At 40.2% G+C, this 27,695-nt stretch overlaps 1 protein-coding gene across 1 annotated transcript in view; it reads right to left on the reverse strand.

Moving 5' to 3' along the window:
* The window catches only part of Nwd2 (NACHT and WD repeat domain containing 2), a 145,887-nt gene that overhangs the window by 78,674 nt on the left and 39,518 nt on the right, over positions 1 to 27,695 (reverse strand). The window contains exon 2 of the mRNA XM_041671327.1: positions 13,209 to 13,297. Within this exon, the coding sequence (XP_041527261.1) occupies positions 13,209 to 13,297 (89 nt within the window). The remainder of the gene's footprint in view (positions 1 to 13,208; positions 13,298 to 27,695) is intronic.

Below are 27,695 nucleotides of genomic sequence, written 5' to 3' on the forward strand. Positions count from 1 at the left end.
TCACATGGAGGGAAATAGAAGAAGATCAAGTGTCCTTCTCTGGCTTCTGCATTGTACCTGCCCCTCATGTATGCATTGCACACACATGCACATGTGAGCACACACACACACACACACACGTGCGCACACACACACACAGACAGAGACACAGAGAGAGAGACACAGAGAGAGACACAGAGATACACATACAGAGAGAGAGAATCAATACACATTTTCTACTCATTTTCCTAAGGGTCGATGCTCATTTTCCTGAGCCTGCAGTCAGAAGGAATTGCAGGTATGGAGGTTCAGGGAAGAGTCCGGGGAGGTGAATGTAGTTTAGAAAGGCCTGGCTAGGCTGCCAGTGGGGAAAGTTGGCTGACAAGACCTCAGGGTGGGAAGAATGAAAAGGCAAGCCTTGAACATTGTGCTAGAAAGTGTAGCATGTATCTCGCAGGTGAAAGAGTCAGATATGCATTTCAGAATTACCACTGTAGTGGCTGTGTGGAGTGTGAATTAGGAGGATAAGGTGGATAGAGAGATGGAAGATAGGTAGTAGATAGATGGAGGCAAATATGGCAGCTGTGGAAATTTCAAGAACTCAATAATGCAGACTTGACCAAAGAACCATGATTGGGCAAATAGTCAAGGAGGTAGAGCTATTAAGTCTTTGGGTGGATTACATGCTGACAACAGTGGCTTATGAACTTGAGTTACAGAAATGAAGAAAGATAAATACTGATGTTCACTAATAAACTTGGCTTTCAGAAAACATTCTTCAGGAGTGATCCTAAGCTAAATGACTGGACTCACGTGAAAATTGTCTTTAAAGTGTAGGAGCTCTTTGTGCTCAGACCCATTTAAAACTTCCTTCAGAGATCCTGCCATAACTGGGTTCATTTTTGGCTCAGGGGTGTTGCGGGAGGTCCTCCCACTCCTCCAGCCTATCACCGCTGAGGTACCAGCCCATTGGGGCGTGGTTTCTCTCCCTTTAAAAAAGCGGCCACTTCCCTCTCCTCTCTCTCTTCACTTCCTGCTCCGCCTGCGACTAGACTCCTTTCCTGGTTGCCTAGAGGGCTGTTGCCTGGGACAGTGATCTGTAAGTTTTTTCCCCTTTAAATAAAAACCACCCTAATAATCATAACCCCGAATTGGTGTGGCATTGTTTGTGACTTACGCCTCCATTTTGGCACCCAACATTTGGTTTTAGAACCTCTCCTTTCCCCACTCGCAGCCGCGAGTTCGGCTTGGCGGCCCTAAGTTCGGCTTGGCGGCTGCGGGCTTGGCGGCCCTAAGTTCAGCTTGGCGGCCGCAGGCTTGGGGGGCTCTAGTTCGGCTTGGCGGGAGCCCTCCCTTCCTCAGCCGCCAGCGGCCTTGAACTCCCCACGTGGATTTAAACTCCACAGGCCCGCGTAGTCTCTGGCCGCGTGGTTTGCTCTTTTCTGAGTCATTTTTAAATCTCCCTTGCAAGTACAGCTCTTAAGTGGCACGAACCAGAGCACGTGGTTGCTGAAAGCTGCAACCCCTCAGGGTGACTCTGTCACGTGGAGGCATAAGCGGCTTCCAGATTGCTCTTCTCTACCCCTGGATTCTGGGTTTCTGGTTCCGTCTCAGGAATTGATTTAATTACATTTACTTTGTTGAGAAACTTGCATTTTCCAGTTTTTAACATCTACTAAGGCACTGAAACAGGACCATGTTTTCACCGCGACTCTGCAACAGCGCCACCTGCTGGATAATAGGTAATATTGCAGTTTTTGTTTCTAACGCAAATTTTACTGCTTTGTTTTCACTAATACAATGGATTAGTAAATTTATATTTACTAATACAATGAATTACATCATACAAGGTTTATATGATTATGGGGATACCTTAATTTGCTTGTTACTAGCCTTCAGTTTTCTTTTCCATATTCTATCATTAAGGAAGAATATGGCACTCCTAAGAACGATTGAATCTTTACGTACTAATAATGAACAGAAGAATATGGCACTCCTAAGAACGATTGAATCTTTACGTACTAATAATGAACAGAAGAATATGGCACTCCTAAAAACGATAGAATCTTTACAAACTAATAATGAACAGAAGAATATGGCACTCCTAAGAATGATAGAATCTTTACGAAATAATAATGAACAACTAATTGACAGGATTAAAATTATTGAAAATCAGAGGTTATCTGAACAAGTGGATACTATGACAGACAAAATTGATTCCATATCCAAGGGTATTAGAAAGTTACCTGAAAGGGTTCAGGCTGTTGAATTTGACGTTCAGACTTTATCACAAAGTTTTGATAAGGTAACAGACAGAATGTACCTCCAAGATGGGAATCTACATGATATACAAGAAAAGTTTAAGGAGGACATGTTATCTTTGAAGGAAAAAATTAAAGCTTTGGAATCACAGGTGCAGAATGGGGACCAAAAAATTGATGCCTCAGTGAAATCACTGGAAATATATACAGGTCAGGAGATTCAGGATTTAAGAGAGACAATGATAAAAAGATTTGAAAAGATTGGGGAAATTATTGCAGCTGGTGAACAGAGTAAGGAGGCACAAGGACAGGATACAAGGCCTCCACCAGCTATTAGAACTGGCTTACCCAGGGTTCTAGCGACATACCCTATACTTAATTCTGAAAAAGCATCAAATTCTAAAGGCTCAAAGGGAGTCAGAGAAGCTAGATGGACGCCAATAGCAATGAATGATCTGAAAGAAATTAAGCAAGCTGTTGTTAATTTTGGCTTGCACAATGCATATGTAAAGGAAATGATAAGGACTTGGGCTTCTAATGCTAGAGCTACTCCCCATGATTTCCATCAGTTAGTGTCTGCAGTTTTAGATAATGGACCTTCCTTGATGTTTGGAATTTATTTCAGAGAAGAATCCAAACATATGGAACAGCAAGGAAGAGCAAAAGGTATTGAGGTTTCCCAAGATCAAATTCTTGGTGCAGGAGAATATGCTGATCCACAGGTCCAAGCTCTTTATGACGATGAAGTACTGTGTCTATGTCACCAAGCAGCTTTAAATGCTTGGAATAGGATACAAGATCCAGCAAAAAGGGTTGAATCATATACCAGAATTAGGCAGGGACAGAGAGAACCCTTTATTGACTTTTTGCAAAGATTAATTAAGGCTCTGGACATAGGGGTAACAGACCCAGAAGCTAGACGAATACTTCTTGAATCTCTAGCTTTTGAGAATGCAAACATAAAATGCAAAAAGATAATTGGGCCTTTAAAGTCTAGATCAGCACCTATGGATGAATGGATTCAGCATACGATGAATGTTGAGACGTTTAGCTATAATGATGAATCTTGGGTAGGAGAAGCGATTTCCAAAGCAATGAGGAGACATCAAACTGCCAGGTGTTTTAATTGTGGTAAATTAGGACATTTGCAAAGGAATTGCAGGCAAAGAATTTCTAGGAATAATATCTCTTCTGGGAATGACAAAAATAGGAGACCTCGGCCTTCAGGTATACGTAGGAGATGCGGTAAAGGCAGGCATTGGTCCAACGAATGTAGGTCAACAACAGACAGACGGGGCAATCCGATATCATCGGGAAACTCCTTGGGGGGCCTCTCGCAGGCCCCCAAGCCAACAGTGGCCCAGTCATTCCCAGTCACAGTGGAGAACGTGCCTCACCAAGAAAATTAAAAGCTCCAATTTCTGCTGTAAAAAGTAATACTGGTCTAAATGAAGAATTACGTGTGGAGGATGAGTCAAAAAACCCAATAGGACAGAGTAAACGTATATTTTGGCAGACTTCTATTAATGATCAAAGACCAAAGCTAAGAGTCTGTATAAATGGCACTTTTATTGAAGGCTTATTAGACACAGGTGCGGATGTAAGTATCATTACCCCAGAATCTTGGCATCCGAATTGGCCTCTTCAAGAGGTAGATGTTCAGTTCCTGGGAATTGGAACCCTATCTCGTGTAAAACAAAGCACAAGATGGGTTGAATGCATAGGGCCCGAAGGGCAAATAGGAAGACTAAGGCCATATATAGCCAATATTGCCATAAATTTATGGGGCCGTGACCTGCTACAGCAATTGGATACCCAGATTAACATTCCTGTATTTCCAGGAACTCATAATTCTGGGAAGGATATGATGAGGCATTATGGAAAAAGGTCACCAGCCATTCAGGCTGTACAAGAACATACAGCAAATACCAAACCTTTAGAGGTACCAACGGCCCTACCTTTAAAATGGCTAACTGAGAAGCCAATATGGACCAAACAATGGCCTCTAGCTGAAGATAAACTACAGGCATTGGAACAGCTGGTGCAAGAGCAACTAGATGCTCACCATATTGAAGAATCAACCAGCCCTTGGAATTCTCCTGTGTTTGTTGTAAAAAAGAAATCTGGTAAATGGAGAATGGTGACAGATCTAAGAGCTGTCAACAAAGTAATTCAACCTATGGGCCCACTACAATCTGGAATTCCTTTGCCTTCTCTGTTACCAAAATGATGGCCTCTTATAGTTATTGATTTGAAAGATTGTTTTTTCACTATACCGTTACAAGAAAAGGATAGAGAAAAATTTGCCTTCACAGTGCCTACTTATAATGATTCTCAGCCTAATAGGAGATATCAATGGACTGTCCTCCCACAGGGTATGCTCAATAGTCCTACACTGTGCCAATATTTTGTAAGTAAGCCATTGGAAATAATTCGTAAACAATTCCCCAAGTCCATCATTTATCATTACATGGATGACATCTTATTATCTGATTCAGATAAAGATACTTTAGAAAGGATGTTTGAAGAAGTAAAGAAAGTCTTGCCTAGGTGGGGATTACAAATTGCCCCTGAAAAGATTCAAAGAGGAAATTCTATTAATTACCTAGGTTACAGAATAGGGTTAGAGAAAATTAAAACGCAAAAGGCACAAATTAGGAGAGACCGGTTAAAGACTCTTAATGACTTCCAAAGATTGTTAGGAGACATTTCCAGTCTATGACCAGCTGTTGGGATAACACCTGATCTAATAGTTCATTTAAACAAAACCTTAGATGGTGATAAAGATTTGAATAGTCCAAGAGAACTGACAGCTGAAGCAGAAAAGGAACTGACAATGATTGAGGAAAAATTACAGGAGGCACATGTGGATAGGGTGAACCCAAATCTTAGCTGCATCCTAGTCATATTGCCTTCCAGAATTTCTCCTACAGGGATTCTAATGCAGAGGGAAGATATTATTTTAGAGTGGATATTTATACCTAATAAACCAAGTAAAAAATTAAAAACTTATGTGGAAAAAGTCTCTGAATTAATTATAAAAGGTAAGCTGAGACTTCGTCAACTAGCAGGTATAGACCCAGCAGAAATTATAGTGCCTTTTACTACTGAAGAAATAAAAAAGTTATGGGAAGACAATGAACCGTGGCAAAGAGCTTGTGCTAACTTTTTGGGAGAAATTAATAGCAACTATCCCAAAAGTGATAGACTTAATCTCATAAAAAGAACTTCTTGGATTCTTCCTAGAATTGTACGTGATGCTCCAATAACTGGAGCCCGTACGTTCTATACTGATGCAAATAAATCAGGGAAAGCAGGTTACAAGTCAGATGAATTGAGTAAGGTGGAACAAAGCCCTTATAATTCTGTCCAGAAGGCAGAATTATATGCCATTCTTATGGTGCTAAGGGATTTTAAAGAACCTCTTAATATAGTTACAGATTCACAATATGCAGAAAGAGTTATCTTGCATATTGAAACCGCTGAATTTATACCAGATGACACAGAGTTGACTTCATTGTTTATCCAGGTACAAGACATAATCAGGAACAGGCTTTGTCCGATGTACATAACACACATCCGGTCCCATACAGGTCTGCCTGGTCCTCTAGCCCAAGGCAATGCTGAGATTGATCAATTATTGATTGGAAGTGTGTTGCAGGCCTCGGAATTTCATAAGAAGCATCATGTCAATAGTAAAGGCCTAAAGAAAGAATTTTCCATTACTTGGCAACAAGCTAAGGACATTATAAAGAGATGTCCTACTTGTTCTTTCTATAATCAAACACCGTTGCCTGCAGGGAGTAACCCAAAGGGTACTAAGAGAAATGAAATCTGGCAGATGGATGTGTTCCACTTTATGGAATTTGGTAAATTAAAATATGTACACCACACCATAGACACGTATTCAGGTTTTCAATGGGCTACAGCCCTGAGCTCAGAAAAGGCTGATTCAGTAATCACACATTTATTGGAAGTTATGGCCATCATGGGTATACCTGGGCAAATAAAGACAGATAATGGTCCAGCATATGTATCTAAGAAAATGAAACGCTTTTTTGATTATTATAATATAAAACACATTACAGGTATACCAAATAATCCTACAGGTCAGGCAGTTATAGAAAGATCAAATCGTACTATAAAGGATATGCTGAACAAACAGAAAGGGACTGAAAATACCCCCAGAAATAGATTACATAATGCTTTATTAACCTTGAATTTTCTTAACGCTAATGAGAAAGGAACGACAGCAGCAGAAAGACATTGGATAATGGAAAAGTCTGCTGAACTAAATCAACCGATTTATTTCAAAGATGTGCTGACCTCTCAATGGAAGCCAGGAGATGTGCTACGTTGGGGAAGGGGTTTTGCTCTTGTTTCCACAGGAGAAGAAAAATTGTGGATACCATCAAAATTAATAAAGTTTCGATTTGAAGAGGAGAAACCTCTTGGAAAGGAGAAATGACAACTCATCCACAACGATGATATTCATACAGGTGGTAAGAAAAACATATAGAATGGGGGCAGGGTTCTGTTCTTATCTCCACAGGAAAACACTCATCTTTGAGAAATTCAAGGGACCCTGGATGTTTGGATACTGACAGATGGAAAAATACCTGCCCAATAGGAAATATCAAGACAACTGAATGGGTTGTGTAAGTAATATTAAACCATATTTCTAAATTTATAAAGCTGGTTTTGAAGTTGGACTCTGGCTCAGTCCCTCTCCAATTCCAAGCCTGTTGGTAAGAGAAAAACCCAGAGTTCTGGAGTTTCTGTCTCATGTCAAGAGCCATGATATGGGACAGAAAGAAATATGAGTTTAGAAAACATCTTTGCTTTTCTTCATATCTATCATACTTTTCATTGAATATATCTATCATGTCTTTCATTGAATATATATATATATATATATATATGTCTATATATGTCTATATGATTAATGTTTAAGTTTTTCATAATGAACAATGAGTTTTTCCTGAAGTGACATTTGAAGTTTCCAGGAAGAAGATGGGGCCCCATAACAACAACTCCACCTGGTTGATATGACGTCATGATACTGATAGCGCTACTACAAGACCTGCTTTTGGTACCAGCTGCACAAGACAGTTCCAACTTGGTTAGCTGAAATGGTGCACATCATATACAACATTTTGGCCAGACCTGCACAAAATACTCAGAGACTATTGGCAATTTTAAAAGACATTGATCTTGAAATTTAACCATCATTTCACTTTCACAGGATCCCCCAGAAAGAACGTCGCCCCCATGACAGCTGGAAGTAATTCTAGAGGACGACGTCCCCTTTCCCAGTAAAACTTGCCCTTGGGTTTAGGGACATCATTTAGGGGTTGATTATAATTAGTATACGATTGAGGGTTGGGGGAGGAATTTTATACGCTCAGGGATCATTTTGAAAAAAAAAAAGAGGGATGATGGGATAATAGATTTGTAATTGTGAGTTACTGTTTTTAGACAAATACATTGGTATAGATTCTTATATATTGATACAAAGTTAAATTATATTGACTATTGTACGCATGCATGTTTCTACCTCTGTTTAAAACATTTTTTATGTATTGACATATATTGTATTGATATATATATATATTGTATATATTTACCATATTGCAGTGTACATTTCTACCTCTGATTAAGATACTTATATAATGATTGTGTATTGATATATATTTACCTACTGCAATGTATATTTGTACATTGTTTATATTTGGAGGTCATTGTCCTCATTTGTTTCACAGTCGTTTATTGTCTTAGTCTTTAAGTTAGATAGATATTGAGAATTATATAGACTAATAGTCATCTAAGTTTGTCATTTATAGTAGACTAATCAGGTTCTTTAGATATATAGAGATTATACTCAGTATAGATAGATAATCTTCAACTTCTTCAAAGAGCTGTAGAAAATGGCCTTTAATCTAACTCAGAGTTTTGTGGTAGTGAGACACAATTGCTCCTGGCAACACCACTCTATTCCCGAGAGAATGTTGAGCACCAAAGACACTCCACCTGGAGCCTTCTTTTTGGCAGAACTGGCCTTGGGGCAAAGAAATGCCCATACCTCAACGACTGACAAAGATACAGAGCGTGCATCAATGGATAAAACAGGGCTGTCATATCCTGCCAAGACAGGGTAAGATAGTTTTGAAAAGTTGCTTGCCTTTGAAAATGGTATGTCAGTTATGTTAGGCCTTAGCCAAAGTTGGTTGCTTCAACGCTGCTAACGTGACTTTGGGTGATTGCCCAGGTAGCCAGTTGTCTCTGTGATTTGTTGCATGTTTTGGAATTTGTTTTACTGAACTTCCTAATTACCCAGGTAACATTATTTCCCTTCTCAGATCTTTGATGGGGTTGAAGACTATATAAGTGTAGTTACTTTCTCTCATGACTTGGCCAAGTTATTTATTATACAAGACCTAAGCTAGTTAGAATAGGATATTTGTACTTATTGTATATAATTTCATAGTAGGTTTAGAACTCTCTTATTTAAACAAAAGGGGGAGGTGTTGCGGGAGGTCCTCCCACTCCTCCAGCCTATCTCCGCTGAGGTACCAGCCCATTGGAGCGTGGTTTCTCTCCCTTTAAAAAAGCGGCCACTTCCCTCTCCTCTCTCTCTTCACTTCCTGCTCCGCCTGCGACTAGACTCCTTTCCTGGTTGCCTAGAGGGCTGTTGCCTGGGACAGTGATCTGTAAGTTTTTTCCCCTTTAAATAAATACCACCCTAATAATCATAACCCTGAATTGGTGTGGCATTGTTTGTGACTTACGCCTTCACAGGGGCCTGTGAGGTGTGGGGCTATTTAGATGAGTTCCGAGATGGGTAGACAGGAATGTTTTGGAGTCATAAAAGATTGCTTCAATTGAAAACAGGGTAGATGAAGCCAAAGAGAGAGCTGGGCTCATTGAAAGAGAGATCCCCTCCACAGGTTCTTTAGAAACTCCCAGCAAAGGGGAGTTGATAATACATCATTTGCAGAGGTTATGTACAAATGGAGTTAGACAAATTCAAGGAGGATGACCAGGTAGCTTTGCGATGTGCGCTTCTGATAACACCATTCATGTCAAACAGCTACAGGCTCTGCCAACTTCAAAAGAACAAGCAAGGGCTAATCCCTTCCTCAAAGACATCTAGTCTATTCAGGGTAAGGAGACGAGCGAGAATGCTGTTTACTCCTGAGTTATATCAGGGTTGGAGCAATGGGAATGATGAGGAGACGCGACAGAGAGCACAGGCGGTGTGCACCTGAAGAGGCACGAGTCTCCAGCTCTTACCCCGATATGCCTGCATTTTTCTCAGTCCATTTCTCTCCAGTTGCATCCACCCTGTTTTCAGGAACTTGGGGCACTCCCCAAATGCTGACAAGTCAAACGGGCTGGTTGTTTCAGTGCACACGTGTGCCTTTCCATTATCCATCTTAGTCTGGATGAAAAAAATAAAGGGACTAATACCCTGCCACATAGGCTAACAGATAAAAGGCATGGAGAGAAAGAGAAAATTCTTATCATCTTTCTCTGTCTTGTTTAAAGTACAGTCCCAGAGTCTACCAATCTAGCGCAGTAAAGATTTTCCTCAATTGCTTACTATGGTGAGCTACGTGCCTAAGCGTGGGGAAGCTGGGTAGTCTTCTAGCCATGAGGGAATTTATCTAAGTAGCTGCTGTGGATCCTGTGATTTTTATTTGTGCCACCTTCTTCCTTCTTCCACGTCTCCCTTCACCATTTTATTCACCTCTGAGCAAAGTTCTTTAAAGTAGCTCACAGCTGTCATTCCTTTCGTATTTTACATTTTGTACATGTGCTTGTGTATGTGGATGCGGGCACACAACATGCCGAGTGCGTGGGTGGCAGTCAGAGGGCTATTTGTGGGAGTCAATCCTTTTCCTCCACCAGGTGGTTTGTGGGGATCGAGCTCAGGTTGTCAGCCTTGATGGTAAGTGCCTTTACCCGCTGAGCCATCTCTCTGAATCTTTCCTCTTTTGCTCAGTAAAATTCCAAGTCCTTGATCATGTCCTATAGGGCCCATGATCTGACTTTGATGTCTTCTAGAATTAGCCTTCTTGCCCACTCCATGCATACTTACTCTCTTTACTGTTCATGGAACATTCTAAACACGCCCTTTCTCTTTTCAGGCCTCTTCTTCTTCCCTATGTCTGGACTCCTCCTCCAGACATCTGCATGATTTGCTCTGTCACTATCTGCAGATATTTGTTTAAATATCATCTTGTCTCCAAGTCCTTTCTGGCCACCTGGCCTTCTCTAATTCCCCTAAGACAGCTTTATCTTTTTCATATGGCTTTAATTCGGTAAGATTCATTCATCATCCCTGGAATTTGCTCATCACCTCCCTCCCTCAGCAACATTGGTCCTTCTATGCTCTGCTTCTGTATTACTGTCACTTAGAATGTCAACCACTGCATGGGCTGTTTTGAATGAATCCAATGCATGATTTTCAAGCATGGGGTTATAGAAGATTGCAGGAAGGATATGTGGCACCTGTCAGGTTCGGGGTGAACGGAGAATTTTTTCTTAAGGCGGTAAATTTTACACTGCCTCTTCTTCCATTCATATTTATGCCAAAAGATCCTATTGATTCTTCCTGACTACAGGCACAGTCCTAGGCTGAAGGATGTAGCTGCCATGAGGATAGACAGGGCTTCTTATTGTGGAACTTAGAATCTAGTTGGAAAGAGGCAAGAAAGCCAATCTATTAAAAAAAAACAAGAAAAATATCTGATAGTGACATACACTGTGCAGAGACCTAAATTAATGTGACTTTAAAGAAACATGTGGGGTTGACTTTAGGTCCTTCTAAAAAGTGGTGGGCAGAGGGATGGTAATAAAGTACCCCTTTGAAGAGGAAGGGATGAGAATTCATGGCATAGAACACAACCTAAGGGCAGGGAGGAGACTTCAAAGTTTGAGAGCTGCAAGAGGCACCTATAGTTTTGCAGTCAGATAGCAGGGGAGAAAGATCTGAGATTACATTGGAGAAGCCCTAGAAATGAGCAGGATTCAGCAGGCAAAGCTGGGAAGAACCAGTCCAAAGAGAGGGGTGGGTGGAGGAGAAGCACAGCCAGCTGAAAGATCATCCTAAGCAAAGGGCAGGGGGAGCAGAACAGGCTTTCATGGCGGAGGGACTCGGAGCTTTGTTTCTCCCGGGTTCAATCCATAACTGAAGATAAGCAAGTCTCTCACAAATTCCCTGGGACCACATCTTGTTACTGTTGAGGAAAAGAGAACTGTTCCCTTGAAAATATATCTCCCAGGAGAAGATGTATAATTAACTGCCCACAGAGAACTGAAGCACAAGGCACATTCTTGGAAGAGTCAGATAATATGCATTTGGGCTTCTGTTAGGCTAGCAGTTGGGAAGCAAACGCTACCTGATGCATTTCACTTTTAATCTCAACACCATCTCACAGGTACCCCATCCCCATGCCTGGCTTAGATGCTGTACTCTGGCATGGGCAGGTGAAGGCACACTGGGGTTCATGCCTTCTCTGTGCTTCCTGCTGTGTGCACCCAGCACCTCATGGAGGGCTCCAGCGCTCCAGCCAACAGTTAGCTCTGTGGGTCCTTTCACGGTTTTCCTCTGGCTACTTCAGTCTTCGCCCATGGTTAGCTCTAATTTACAAAATTCACTTTTATTCCTTTTATTTTCTTTTTCTGCCGATCCCAGTGGGTGGCTTGTTTTTTGGGAGGCTGTTCAGCACTCAACTCCCTCCTCCCTAGGCTGACAGAAATGATGTACCACAGACTCAAAGACACAGTTAACATGCTCAGCTACTTTTCTCTCCCCAAAGTAATTGAGTCCCCCAAAGAATGTCTAAGTCCTTGGGAATCTTGACAGGTTGCGGAGTTTGTAACAACTGGGGGAGCTGTTATCAGTACAGCCAAAATCCCCAGAGAAGGCACTGCTGAAGCCATGTCAAAGGATTTAATTTAGGCTCCCATTTATCACGTAAATGGTGACTTATGAGCAACTGCTCAGTGTGTGCTTCATAATGGCTCACTGCTGACTGACAACGTTCACCAAGATTGAAGCCATTTAGGAGTGATTACTTCCGAAACCGCATTTGAAATCGTCATGAGGTGTACTGAGATAAACTATTTTTCCAGGAGGCGACAAATGAAGGGTGAAATTTTCTTCCTTTAGCAGTGCTTAGATAACATATGATGTACTCCTCTACCTCGAAGCCCTGTTACATATTCATCACCTGACGCAGAAACACAAAGTTGAGAGCACCTGACAGCTAAGATTTCCAGGGTAAATGAGGCTGAAAACTTCTGAATAAATAATATTATTTGCTTTAGAAGCCACCGACTTTAGGTTTTGGGTGTCCAAGATACATCCAGCATTTTTCCATCATGTGGCAAAAGAAATAAAATAGCTGAGGCTGGTGAACTTTAGTAGTGATGTGTGTAGTTACTGTCTTTGAAGGAGCAGCACACACAGAGGGGGTGGGGTTAGGAAAAGGTACAGCACTGGTGTATGTAGGGAAGAAGACATCTTCACACAAGCACAGACTAAAAGGCAAGGTGATGGAGGCTGCCTGCCTACCGAAAGCAAGTACTGCGAAAGTTGATCTTGATCTGAGATGCAATATATTCTGTGGGTGATAGCTTAAGGCTGAAGCTTCAGCAACTTTCATCTTTTTGGTAGGAATAGAGACTAGGAAAAAGCAAAAAAAAAAAAAAAAAAAAAAAAACAAACCACCCCTTGCTTTTAGGAAAAATATGAGAAATACCAGGCAGAGTCCATGAAATAGAAACATAAATATGAAACTGCCAAAATTAACTAATCATTTCCATTTTATGCGTTTCTTTCCTCATATTTAAAGAAATAAAAATAATATGCAGATTCAAATTTGCTTTTGTTGTACCCACATTGTGATAGGAAGCAAACACTGCCTTTCCAGATGAACATGGGAAAGAGGTGACTCTTACCTGGAATTCCAAGCCGTAGTTTTCTCTGCAAAATTCTCGCAGTTTGGGATACACAGTTTCTCTTAGTGCCTGCCGTTCTGCTCCTGTGTCTGTAACAGAAACGAATATGTGTCAAGTGAGTATGCCAACTTATATATTCCTTGGGAAATGAAGGACTAAATAAAAATATAAATGCAATCAAGATGGGGGCCCCAATTGTGAGCTGATGTGATCTCTGTCTGCTGGGCTATTTTTACAGTGATCCATCCACTAGGCCTGTGCAAAACAGTCTAAGGGATGGGCAACACATCAACTGCCAGCTCTGTGTGGCCAGCAAGGCTGAGACCTTAGAGCTGATTGCTCATGCCCAGGTAGGTGTTTATATCATACTTTTCAACATCCATGCCCCACTGTCTTTGGAGGAAGGAGAAGGAAGCACTGTTAGGCAATCAGATATTTGAGCTTAATACATCACAAGCATTTAAAAATATACAGGTTGATTGGTCTAGTTATAAATATAGAACTATCTGGGCTATACTATTTTTTCCTATACTGTTTAGAATAATTCAGTTTTTTTTAATAAAGTTAAGCACAGCATTCATGCAATCAGCACAATGTTTAGGAATAATACACAATGGAAACCACTATTAGCAACTATCAGATCCCACTGTAGAGTAAGTAGGCCAGCTGATCCACAGGATGACAGCTCCTATCCAGAACTTAGGGATGTCCCCGCTGTATCACAGACAGGAATTGTTTTACAAATGCTGTATGACATAGGAGCTCTGAAATAAGATATTCTTATTCCCAGTTGTTAGAAAATCTAGGAAACAATAGAGAATCTGAAACGAAAAGAGCATTATGTGTTTAATTTTAAACATTTTGGAGAGAGGGAGAGAGAGAGAGAGGGAGAGGGAGAGAGAGAGAGAGAGAGAGAGAGAGAGAGAGAGAGAGAGATTCCAAAGCTTTCTGGTTTGCATTCTGCATTAGTGGTGACATTCTTGAGATTCTTGCTGCCAAGAGTCTGTTGCTTGCTTGCCTAATTGACTTCAGTAAACGTGAGAACCACAGTCTTCAAGAACTAGGTTAATGTGGTATCTTATGAACGGCATATTTACTAAATATACCTCAATCCCAGCTTCAATATGAATTACCCGCACATCTCATTTATAACAAAGATAATAAATTAAAAGAATATCCTTGTTATTTTCCAGCACATCTGCCCATGAAAACTCAGCCATATGCTGCTCTCACCTACCCTATTTTCCTACTGTTCTCCAGCCTATTTTGAGAAGCAAATAACCAATCACAGCTCTAGAATGCAGCTGTAGCCCTGCAGCCTTGCAGAACCAGCATTTATAGGAAGGCCAGAAGCAGAGGAATATAAGGTTTTCAGTTAATGTGTGACCTGGGCAAATAGGGTCTTTTCCCATCTTAAAGCCAATGTGGTCCAGAGCCCAAAGGGAAAGAGATGCAGGAGGACCACACTGAGCAAACCCTGCGGTATCACAGCATTGCTAGAGGCAGCACTAAGCTTTTGTATGATTTATGTAATCTTGGGATTGGATACCCACTATCCCTCGACCTACTTTAAGAGCTGAAAACATTAACTGTGTAATAAAGCTGATAATAGTCAATATCTCTAGAAAGTTTTAGCATATTTTTAAAATCAAATCACTGAAGGGTCATTTAAAAAATGAATACTAGCTAGATGTGGTGGCCTTTAATCTCTGCACTTGAGAGGTAGAGGCAACTGGATCTCGTGAACTCAGGAGCAGTACGACGTTTCTATATAGGGAGTTCGAGGATAGCCATGGCTACAAAGAAAGACCCTGTCCCCAAATCCAAAATATAAATAAATACTACACTGCGTGGAAGTCTGAGGCTATGTTAAATAAGGATTATTGCCATGAAATTTTAAAAATTGATGTTTGATATATGAAATAATTATGGCATGATATGAGGAACATAAAAACTGTTACTGTAGTTTTTATTATTTGGTGGTAAGAGTTTGATGTACAATAGCAAGGAAGAAAAGAGGAATATAGCACCTATTCAATATCATTTATTGAGTCTTATGATAGTCTGTTAGTGTGCCAGTTGATTCTGTATGCATTTTCTTAAGCAATTTATATAATAATTCTGTGGAGGAATTACATTAAGTGTGTGTTTTCCTGTTTTTAGTTAGAAGAAACCAAATCATAAAAGTGTTAAGAAAGTGCCCTACGTTAGGTAGTCAACCTTAGACTTAATTCAGGCAGCCTCACCAAGAATTACTTTGTGTTAACAAAAGAAATAAATATCCGTGAAAATAATCAACCTATGAATGTAGTCCATAAGTTATGTTATGGATAAGGAATATGTTAAATAAAAAAATGTTAAGGTTAGAGACTTTGCTTACCATGAATAAGTTGATTTCATCCTCGGTCCCTCCAAGAAAAACAGTAAAAAGTGTCAAGTCTATAGTATGACTTTCTCCTTTGGAGTTAGCAGGCCTACAATTCAATCAGAGGTGGTTGGTCACCCCATAACTATCATGGCATTAGGCACTAGCGGGCTCAACTTGCTTGGCTGGTTGGTGTTATAACCCATAGGATTTTGATAGTTTGGTTGACCTCTTGATGGTTTTTCTCTCCCAACAGCTTGCATATCTCTTTTCGGGATGGTAAAAGCTAGCTAGCAGGGAGGAACCTTTGAGTTCAGTTACAGCTTGATTTCACTGTCCTCTGTAGTGTTGTTCACAATAAGGACTTACCATCTAGTTCTAGTGGGAAGTCAATAGCTGTGACAACAGCCTGTACTGTTTTTGGGAAGTCTGGAGTATCACTGACCAATAACTCACTGGAAGGAATCCCACACCTGGCACTGTTTAATGCTATACCTTCTGGGAACAGCATCATCTACCCATGGTTCTCAGGGCACCTTAAACATATATGTATGTGTGTATTATATATATATATGTGTGTGTGTGTGTGTATAAAAACATTTTATACATATATTTTGTATATATATATATATATATATATATTTGTGTGTGCATTTGCATGTGTGTGTGTGTGCATGGTGTGCTGCATGCGTGTATGCCTGTACATCATGTGTATGCCTGGTGACTTTGTTCTCTTGACACTGGAGGTATAGACAGTTGTGAACTATCATGTGGATGCTAAGAACAAAAACTAAGTCCTCTGCAAAAGCAACAAGTGATCTGAGGGGTGGGGCCCTCTTTCTAGCCCCGAAGTTATATTTTAAAATTAATGTTTGAAATATTATAATTCCAATTGGCTGTTTTATATGCCCTTAGTATTGGCTAACTATACTCCCCATACAGCTTCTTCCAAATCGTTTGTGTTCTACTATCCTTGCTCCCTTAAGACCTCCCCTCTTCATTTATAGATTCCTGGTTGCTATAGACACTTTAAGTTAAACACAGAAATCTAAAAGTTTGAAGCCAAGATCTGCATATGAAAACTTGAGGCTTCTGTTTTTCTAGGCCTGATTCCAAGAAAAAAATTCATTCATAGTACCATAAGCCTGGTCAAAAGCCTGTGGCTAGGAAGGTCCTAGGTCCTAGGGAAGAGTTTCTCACTGTTATCTCACTATATGAACATGACATCACACTGCCTTCTAAATATTTCTGTTTATCCCCATGGATTAGGCTGCTCTCAGCCTCAAAGACACTTCTTCTTGAAGTATAAATGAGTTAATGCAGAGATTTCTAAGTAGTGAAACTGCTGAGAATAAGTGATTGTTGAGTTTTCAGCCCTTAGCAGGGCATCTGTATCATTCTCTCTAAGACCAGGGAAATATCAGAGGGGGCAGAGAGAGCAGAAGACCCATAAGATAAGTAGGAGGGTCATGAAATTCTCTTTTCTCATCAAGACATGACTGTTGCACTCATGACCTCACAGTGCCAGTATCTGCCTTCACAAGACAGCCCATTTGGGTGTGGAGAGATATGTCAGTGGTTAAGAACACTTGTTATTCTTGTAGAGCTCCTGTGTTTAGTTCCCAGGACCCACATGGTGGCTCACAACCATCCATAACTACATTTCCAGGGGATTCAATGGCGTTTGACCTGTGTGGGTACCTTGCATATGTGTGGTACACATATGTATTTACAGGCAACACACTCAGATACAGAAAAAAGATTGAGTCCATCAACATTCCATCATGGATTAGGGAAGGTCCCATAAGAGTCAGCCGTGAAGAACTTTAGACAGTTGATGGTTCGGTGAAGGGATGCATGTGATATATTCCTCAGTGGTAGCCATTGATAAGTTTTCTTTGATCAAATAAATAACCTCCCACCCATGCTCAGAAAAACGATTCTAATCAAACACAGTGGATCATAAACAAATGAAAAGGAAGGAAGGAAACTTGAGAAAAAGAAGAGGTTGGTGGGAGAAGAAGGGAAAAATGAGAAAGACCATGATTAAAGTCCATATATATGTAGTGAGATTAATTAAGAATAAGAAGTTTGTTTCCCTCCAGGATGCTCTCTTTAACAACCAGATATTTAGCAAGCTTTCTTGTTCTGCTCTTAAACCTCACCCTTGGTTACAAGTCAACAACTTCTCATCTGGACTTTTGTCCATTTTCCATACTGGAATCCTGCAGTGCATTTACTATAGAGTCTCCAGACTGGTCTTTTCAAGTGTAGCTCAGACCACATGTCTTGGATGAAAGCCCCACTCCTGAGATTGAATAATCTCTCTTGTCCTAAGCTTATCTCCCAACACTTTTGATCATGTCACCCCCAGTACTGGACTTCCCTGTCCTGAGTTAGATTTCTACACTGGGTCTTGGTCATGCTGTGTCCTGGTATACCTGGTACTGTCATCAGCTCATGACCTACTGTGTCATTTGAGTGCCAGCTTCAAGGCTACCACCTCACGGAGGCATTCTTGGAGCCCTGACTACAGAAGCCAATGTGTTCAGGCTTTCTTTTGCTCCCATTTCCACAGTGATTATAAATATAAATCCACACATGAACCAGTACAAAAGTAAGCCGATGGGCACTGTGACTCTGCAATTATCCCTAGAAAGGCTTCCTTTCTGCTTTACAATTCTTCTCCGGACAGATGTGAAGGCTAGACAATGAGGAATTTTATTAAATATATGGCAGAGTATAAATATTTGATGTTGTAAGGTAAATGAATAGATTGAAATGCTGATTTCCTTTCTGATTTGTGTGTTTCTGGTGGGATATGAATGTAATTCTACTCAATTGTTTTGAATCTTTCTAGATATGTGAAGGAAGTGTGTGAAGGTATCTAATAGGCATTCCACATCCTTCTATCACTAAAATGACTCATATTTTCCTACATTTATATTAATATATGATGACTGAATCCGGAAATGGAAAAGTAATTAAGATAGGATGGATTAATTATGAGGGTTGACAGATAAGCTTACTTAATTAAATAAAAAACCCTGATTCATACCAATAGCAAATCTGGAGGGTTAGTAATTAAAAATATTTAAATGTCACAGGCAGGAAAAATGAACTCACAGAATCTCGTAGATCAAAAAGGACCTCAAAGTGTTTATCAGAGGTCAAGTGCTTTATGATTTATTTTTTGTATATAATCACTGGTTCCCTAGGTCACTACTCAGCTTATTGCTTCTCTGAAGAGCTGCATTTAAACTGTGGCTCCAGTAACTATCAGGATTTGAGACGTCTAAATAGATCCTGGGTGATTTCAGAGCTAACAAAGGCCAATGTGCACTGTTTGCATTGCCCACAGGAAATACATTAGTTGGGGAGAATTATTACACAAATTCATGATCTTTGGAACATGTTGATTTTACCCCAATAAGAGGTGAGATCAGTTCCAAGGCTTATTGAGTGCTGAAACGACCATGCTGGCTGGGAGCCTCACACAGCTCCCACCTCACCGAAACTTGAGTCTGAGGACATCAGATCAAGTCATTTTTCCAACCCTGACAGAGGTCAGACTATTTGTTCAGGACCCACCACAATTACTGGACGAGGAGTGACTTGGCTCCTATGTTTCTGGCCAGTGAGGATTCCACTACTGAGTTACCAATGCTTTTCTATTTCCAAGCTTTCTGGGTGTTACCCAAATTCTCTCTTGTATCCTAGCTCTTATCTGGTGATTATTCAGGTAAGTATGCATGAACTTCTTCAAGTCCTGTTTCTTCTGGATGGCCTTCTGACAAATCCTCCACCACCCTAGCAATCACTCAGCCCTCTTTGTGTCACTGTTAGTGCATCTTGTCGGTTTTGTACCATAAATGCCATCTGAATTTGATCCATTCCACACCCTCCCTATTTAAACCCAAAGAATCCAAAGCCTCCTATGAGTCTAAGCTGTTACCTGCATTTTTTTGCACCACTTTCTGATGCAGTCTATGACAACCAGAGATAAAGCTAAAGGCAAAACAAAAGCAAAAACTGCTTCGATCATCAAAGACCTCAGTGAACATCAGTGGTCCAGAGGCTGAAGAGTAGAAAGCTTAGCAATTGGAAATGCATCTTCTGGCTGAGTTCCATCTTCTACTGTCATTTACCATGTGTCTTCTAGATAAGTGTTCATGCTAATTGACCCTGAGCTCTGTCCTCATGCAAGGGAAACTGCTCAGAAGCTTGTATCTATCACATCTTTTTTGTGAGGCTGGCCTTTCTGAGTACCAGTTAAAAACAACATGCTTTGTTACTTCTTACGATGGTCAGACAGACATTCTCCAGGACACCCACAGCACTCTGCTTACTCCTGTATGACATCATATATTGATCTCTTGTAATTTACTATAATTAATATTTTTAGCTAATTCCTCCATTAAACTTTGAATTCAAAGGCAGGGAATTTCTCATTCATGTTCACATTATGGAAATTAGGGCAGATTCCAAGGTATAATCAATATTTTATAAATGGCTGCACAAATAGATGCTATTATAATAAGAATATTAAAACAAATTAGAATTTTTTTACTTGGAAATGTTAACATAGATTCTATATCCTATGTTATTTGTAAGTAATAGTTTACATTGATAGTATTATTAATCATTTGCGAGTCCAGGTTAATATGACAAAGCAGAGGATGGGAGCTCACAAACTCCAGTTGGATAAGGAAGGAACCAGTACAGGCCTAAACTAGTCCCTCTGAATGTGGGTGACAGTTTCATGGCTGGGGCAGACTACAGGGCCACTGGTCGTGGCACCAGGATTTATCCCTACTGCTTGTACTAGCTTTTAGGGACCTATTCTCTTTGGTGGATACCTTGCTCAGCTTAGAAATAGTAGGAAGAACACTGGACCTTCCTCAAAGCAATGTGCCTTACTCTCTCTGAGGAACGAACGGGGTGGGTGGAAGGAATGGGAGGAGGGGAGGGAGAGGGAATTGGGATTGGTATGTAAAATGAAAAAAAGATAGTTTGTTTTCTTTTTAAAAAGAAAAGTAAAATAAATTATAAAAGGCTATGATAAATACTGCTAGAGCAAAAAGAGCCCGTGACATAACAATCATCATATATCCACATTCACAGAGAGAATTCTAAAATACATAAACTCTAGAAGCTAGGCTGGCAAGACAGCTCAGCAGGTGGTGCTCACAGCCAAGCTTGCTGATCTGAACTTGATTTCCTAGGACCAACATGTAGGAAGGAAAGAACTGAATCCCAGAGCTGATCTCTTATTGCCACACACATGTGCTGTTCCAGGAAAGATGAACATGTTCATTAACAGTAATTTTAAAACATTTAAAAATATAAAGCAAAAAGTTAAGGAATTAAAAGAAGGAACAAGTGTTCTAATAAGAGTCTGGTTGCTGACAACCTAACTACCATGGCTGACTCTTAATTGGTGAAAAAAAACCCCTGAATTCCAAATCAACACGACCAGAGAAGACTTAATGTCACTCTTCTCAGAAATGTGACCTAACATTTGTAGATGCTTAGGAAGCAACTGGCACTCCTATAACCCAGAAGATACTCAAGGACAGCACATTCCTGTCTGGTACGCACAGATCATTTCCCATGGTGGCCATATGCTACATCACAAACAAGGCTCATAAATTTCACAGTATTGAAAGCATGGCAAGTGCATCCTCCGAACATAATTAAATTAGAAATTGACAAGTTCAAACTCTGGGAAGCTGGAAGTTAAACAAAAATACTTCTTTATGCCAATAAACTTCTAAATACTTGATGTTATTACCCACACATCAAAGAAGGACCCATGCATGAGATAAGGTCAGTGTTCTGAACTCATAATGAAATAGAAGTACACATCAAAGACTACGAAAGGCAGAGATATAATGGCTAGAAAATAAAAATTAGAACTTCAAAATAGACCAGAAATGTAAAATCCAGAACTAGGAGTGTAAGTGTACATCTTAAGAAGTACAGAAAGGAGATAAAATGAGTTCAAAGCTGAAAAAATGATAGCTCAGACACAAAAGAAAGAGATGGTGTAATATGGCTCATAGGAAGATGTCTTGTTAGGTTTATTATTGCTGTGAAGAAACACCATGACCAAATCAAGTTGGAGAGCAAGGGGGTTATTTGGCTTATACTTTCACATTACAGTTCATCATCAAAGGGCATCAGGACAGGAACTCAAACAGGGAAGGAACCTGGAGGCAGGAGCTGATGCAAAGGTCATAGAGGGGCGCTGCTTACTGTCTTGCTCCCTGTGGTTTGTTCAGCCTACCTTCTTATGGAACCAAGAACCACCAGTCCAGGCTGGAACTACCCATGATATGCTGAGCCCTCTTCTATTTATCACTAATTTAGAAAATTCCCTATAGACATTACAATGCCTAAAGTCCAATTATATAGAGGCATTTTCTCAATTGAGGCTCCCCCTCTCTGATAATTTTTAACTTGTATCAAATTGACATAAAACCAACCAGCATAGAAGATGACTGGACAGTTAATTGCAAAGTTCCTGCCATTATTTTTGTGAGTCAATGAGTTTCATTAGTATTGCTTACAAGAATATGGTTGAAGGATTAATCATAGGCACATTGCTTATCAATGGCTCTACCACCAAAGAAAATATCTTCTCTTCAACTCCACCACCCAGCAAACATTAGTCTATAAATCCTCAGGAAGGGAAAGAACCTATGAAGGATGTGGCTGATGAGTCCATTCTTGCGCAGGTCACATACAAGTAATCACAGCTCCTGAGAGTTGGAGAGTGTTAGATCCATGCCATGACCAGGAGACAGTGTTCTACATTTCACCCTTTCCTTTGGCTCTTAAATTATTTCTGCTTCCTCTCCAGTGATATTCCCTGAGCCTTGGATGGAATAATTCCAATGTCTCGGATTACTTTTGAAGACTTTCTAAGTCTATGCAGATATCCAGCTCCTGCATGCCATTCGATTATCATAATTATAATATCATCATAATGCATTTTGTATGTAACTTCTAGGCAAACGGTGGCTTCCCCACCACAGTCCTTGTCATCATCATATCAGACGATCTGACAGTTTTCTTGGAACCATTTTCCTTGTGACTGATATTTATTTTGAGGGAATTTGGGACTATATAACTATGCTGTTTCCTATCAATCATTCCTTGATGACTCTCATCTGATCAAATTATTAAAGTGGCCAAATAATTTTTATTTCTATAATTTCTTTTATGTTAACCAAACTTCAAAGTATAATGAGGTGTCCTCTACCATCAACTGACCTTCTTTCAACTTATCTGTCCATGCTCGTACTTGTATATATTCATATCCATGTACCCACTTCAGTAGGAATTTGATATCAGTTACAAGAGAAAAGAAACCACAGTAACTAACCAACAAGATGACAAATATCAATTCCTGACTACCATCCAGTGAACTTGATTCTCAAAGCCATCTGATGCTGCTCTCCTATTGTGTATTAGCAATTTCATGCAACAGCAATGCCAAGTAAGAACACTCCACGATAGTGGAGTGGGAAAAAAAAGCAAGCTAATTCCATAGCTACATCTGGACACTGTGAAATAAGAACACCATGTGAAGCACAAATACTGGGTAATACCCCTCTCTTCTGGCTGACACAGCGCTTGCCGCTTCTTTACTAGATATATGCTTAGTTCCTCTCCACTCTTCTCGTCTGGTCAATAAGAACTGAAACAAGGAACCATGAAATTGTTTATTTTCTGTCCATACCATATTTAGAGTGAACCATATTGCCTTGAGCCTTCCTCAAACAACCGAGCACAAGCCCAGTGCCAGCATGCACATCCTAATACCTCACCCTGAGATGCATCTTGGTTCCACATGATGCATCCTTTGCTTCTTTTCAGCGAGCCCAGGACCCCAACTTTGTTTCACTGCAGAAGCCTGCTGAAGGGTGTGGTTTTACTACTGGACATGACTTTGTAGTGGTAAAACCTGGTGGGCAGTTTTCTAACTGATCGGGGCATAACCTGTCTCTATACTGGCATAGACTCATGAGAACATAGGTGGAGCGGAGGCCCTGTATCAGATGGTTCTCAATGAGATTGCCCCAACTGAAATGGGAGGAAAATGAGCCACAGTGAGTGCTTATCAGATGCTCGTACTTGTTTGTGAGCTGTCTCTGCTGCCCAAAGAGACACTCAGATGTGGAGTTTAAGGTCGTTTACTGAAATCAAAGCATTTAAGGAATATTTGGCTACTTGATTATTCTAATATTTTTTGGGTTGGTTTTTAGTATCTTTATTTACTTGTGTGTCTTAACAAATTATTGTGGTCCATTTCATCATTCCAGAAGTAGTTTTCACATTGTTCTTAAAAAGGTTAAGACTAGGGCTGGAGAGATGGCTGGCAGTTAAGGGTACTGGCTGTTCTTCCAGAGGACCTGGTATCTGTTCCCAGCACCCACATGGCAGCTCATAACTGTTGGTAATGCCAGTCACAAGAGATTCAATGCTCTCTTCTAGACTCCATGAGCACTATATATGCATGTGTTGCACCGGTATGCATGCAGAAAAACCACAAATAAGATAAAATACTAAAATAGTAAAAAAAAAAATCCTGTTAAGATTGTTATAACCTTTTAGTTTTCCTCCAGAGTTTATCTTAGAGAAAACCGAAATTAGTTCCACTGCGGTATCTGGATCAAAAGAAGGCAAGAGCTGCAGTGTAGTCCACCTTTCTCCTCCTATTATCTCATTAGTAGGGAAGAGGTGGAAGATAGATAGACGTTTAGGACTGTGATGCCCTCTCCCCAGCTGCTTCAATGGTAGCTGCATCCAGTCTTACCAGGCCAGACAGTAAGCAATTGGCATTTAAGGATGGAACTTTTGAAAAACATGATTCTGTAATTGCTACTAGACTGCGTTCTTTGTTCTAAGATTTAAAATAAATAATTTTAAATTATTTATCCATTTGCCTGCAAATTTCCAGATGTCATTTTCTTTTGACTGTTGAGTATTCCTTTGTGTAAATGTATCACATTTTCTTTACCCATTCTTTGGTTGAGGGGCATCTAAATTGCTTTCACGTTCTAGCTATTATGAATAATACTGCTATGAACATAACTGAACAAATGTCATTGTAGTATGACTGTGTATTCTTTGGGTATATGCCCAAGAGTGGTATTGCTATGTCTTGAGGTAGACTGATTCCCAATGGGAGGCCTCACCTTTTCTGAGAAGTAGATGGGGGGTGGGGTGGGGAGAAGGTAGAAGAGGCAGTAGCACTGGAGGGACTGGTATGTGAAATAAGATTTTTTTTAAAAAAGAATCTATTTTCAATAAAAAAAGAAAAATGGTAATATACAATATAACATTATATAACCACAAAATTATAGTATAATATGTATGATTATTATATAATGTGTAATAATAATAATTATGTGTGTGTATGAGTTAATGCTGTGTGTGTGGACAACATTCCGGGCTCATTGTGGAGACCGGAGGAAAACCCTGAGGAGTCAATTCTTCCTTTTACCCTGTGTGGTTCTGGGGAACCAAACTCAGGTCTCCAGGCTTGTACAGAAAGTGCTGAGATGCGTTGCTTGGCCTTTTTCTGCTGATTTATCTAAACTAACCTGGCATAGCAAAGACAAAAATGTCAAGAGAACAAACGTCAATTCTTAAGCCATTCATGCACGCTCTTCTCATGGTGGTTGGAAGCCCAAGTGACATTAGAGAGAGCTATGCCGAAATTGGAAATGCTCACTTCTGTCACACTGCATCTACTCTTTTGGGGTCTTCCAAGACTTTTCCTCACTCTGCATTACAGAAAGTATCCTCTTCTTAAGGTGTGTGTTAAGGTTTGGGCAACCTGTAATTTGTGCAACAATTCTGACCCTTCTTCTATCATTTACCTAAAACGAATTGCTTTTGTTGGGTTTAGAACTTGAAAGAATGCTCAATAAAAGTTCAACAAAGGGCAGAATGATCTGGGGCTCAATTTTATTTAACATGTCAAGTATCTTGAGCTTAATATTTGCTATTATTAACCAATAATAAATGGTTTACAATGACTGTAATGAATAACATTAATTGGATGACTTTTCCACATTAATAAGAAACACTTTAAAACCTTGATGTTGTTAATGAAGACATTGTTAACTCGTTTTTTATGTAAATTCATTTCACTACATACTATCAACACAATCATTCAATTAAATAATTCACCCACCACCAGTTACAAAAGTCTCTGACTGTGTAGATTACTTAGAGATGCATTTTAAAGAAATTCACATAAAATATTGCACCAGCTAGTGGAAAGGGAATGAATTTATTTTGGCAATATGAATTCTGACATAGTAAATGTCCATATGTCATAGCTAATGCTTTTTTAACAAATTAGCAAATGAGATTATATGAAACTTGGCATTCCTGTTCTTCAAAAAATAGTTCTGAAGAAGATACAACTAGGCAATAAAATAGTTTATATAACAACTGCTTTGGGGAACAACCATGGCTTTAATTTGTTAGATAAGATTATTGGCTATTTGCTTCAGATGTTTGCTACATTCAAGATACTGACCCAGCACGGGGGGGGGGGGCATGAGAAATCTGCCTCACCTTTCACAGTTAGGCTGAGCAGCATCTAATGCATAGGCAGACAATGACACAGTGTGTGTAAAGCAATAAAGCACACTCTGTCAAAGTTGTTGGTTTTAATGGAGAGAGACTGATTCAAATGAGCTCAGTGAACTGGTCTCTGCTAGCTTGGCCCAGTGCTTCGCTGTAGATCTCTGTGTCTGCTTCCATCAGTTGCTGGATGAAGGATCCATGATGACAATCAAGGTAGTCATCAGTCTGACTACAGGGGAAGGCCAGTTTAGGCATCTTCTCTGCTGTTGCTTAAAGTCCTAGTTGGATATTCTATCTGGAGGGATACTTTGCTCAGCCTAGATATGGGGGGGGGGGTCTTGCCTGAAGTAAAGTGTCAGAATTTGTTGACACTCCATGGGAAGCCTTACCTTTTCTGAGGGGGTGGGGTGGGAGGCAGGGTGGAATGGGAGGAGAGGAGGGAGTGGGAACAGGGATAGCTATGTAAATTGAGAAAAGATTGTATTGATGAAACCCTGTCTCGAAACGCCCCCCCCCCCCAAATCTTAATAAAAAAGGAAAAAAAATGAACGCAATGGGAAAACCATATGGATTAAAAAATCCTCAATAAATATTGAACTGTAGGGGCTGGGGAGATGATCAGTGAGCAAGGGCACTTGTAAAAGCATAAGGATCAGAGTTCAAATCTAGGGCACCCGTATAAAAGCATCAAGCATGACTACTTGGTGTTTGTGAGCCCAGTGTGGGAGTAGCAAAGACACAGGTGGATCTTTACAGCTTGTTTGGGACAGGGATCGCCTTGTTTACCACTGTATATGACGGGATAGCCAGCCTGTGTGCATCCAGCGCCTTCCTGTCTCTGCCTTCCACCTCCCCAGGAGCACCGAGGTTATGGAAGCTACCACATCCAGCTTCCATGTAGATTCTGGGAATCAGACTCAGATCCTCATGATTGTCTGGCAAGTGTATTACCCATTGGACCATCTTCCCAGTTTTAGAAAGCTATTTCTCATAGTCTGGAGGCTAAGAAGTCCACCATCAAGGTGACAATAGATTTAGGAACCAAGAGACCTGTTCTTCGTTTCACACTTAAGCCATCTTTACATGATCCCGTAGAAAAAGAGGTCAGAGGTGCCAAGCACTTTTCTGAAACTTTTATAAGGTCACTAATGGCTTTATGACTTATCCACTTCCTAAAGGCCCTCTGTTTTAATACTGTCATAGCAGTGATTAAGTCTCAGTATGTGGATTTGGAAGCATTTAACGACCACACCAAATTCATTGGCTTTAATTTCCTACATGGATTTGAGAAGCTCTGGGGACCTGTCCTGCAATACATCTACTGAAATAAGACGCTCGCAGGTGGGATTATGGGGAGCTTCATTAAAGTCCCAAATGACCCAATCCTATTTAATGATCATCTTTAGCACCATTAAAAAAACCTGAATGCTATGTGTTGATTCAGACAATTAGTCAATCACTTTTTTTTTCTCTTAGAGAAATGCCTGGGTTTGCGGAGTCTGTTTACTTTC

The sequence above is a fragment of the Microtus oregoni genome, unplaced genomic scaffold (genome assembly GCF_018167655.1).
Source record: "Microtus oregoni isolate MIOR12 unplaced genomic scaffold, Mior012 000021F_ref0000039, whole genome shotgun sequence".
Lineage (NCBI taxonomy): Eukaryota > Metazoa > Chordata > Mammalia > Rodentia > Cricetidae > Microtus > Microtus oregoni.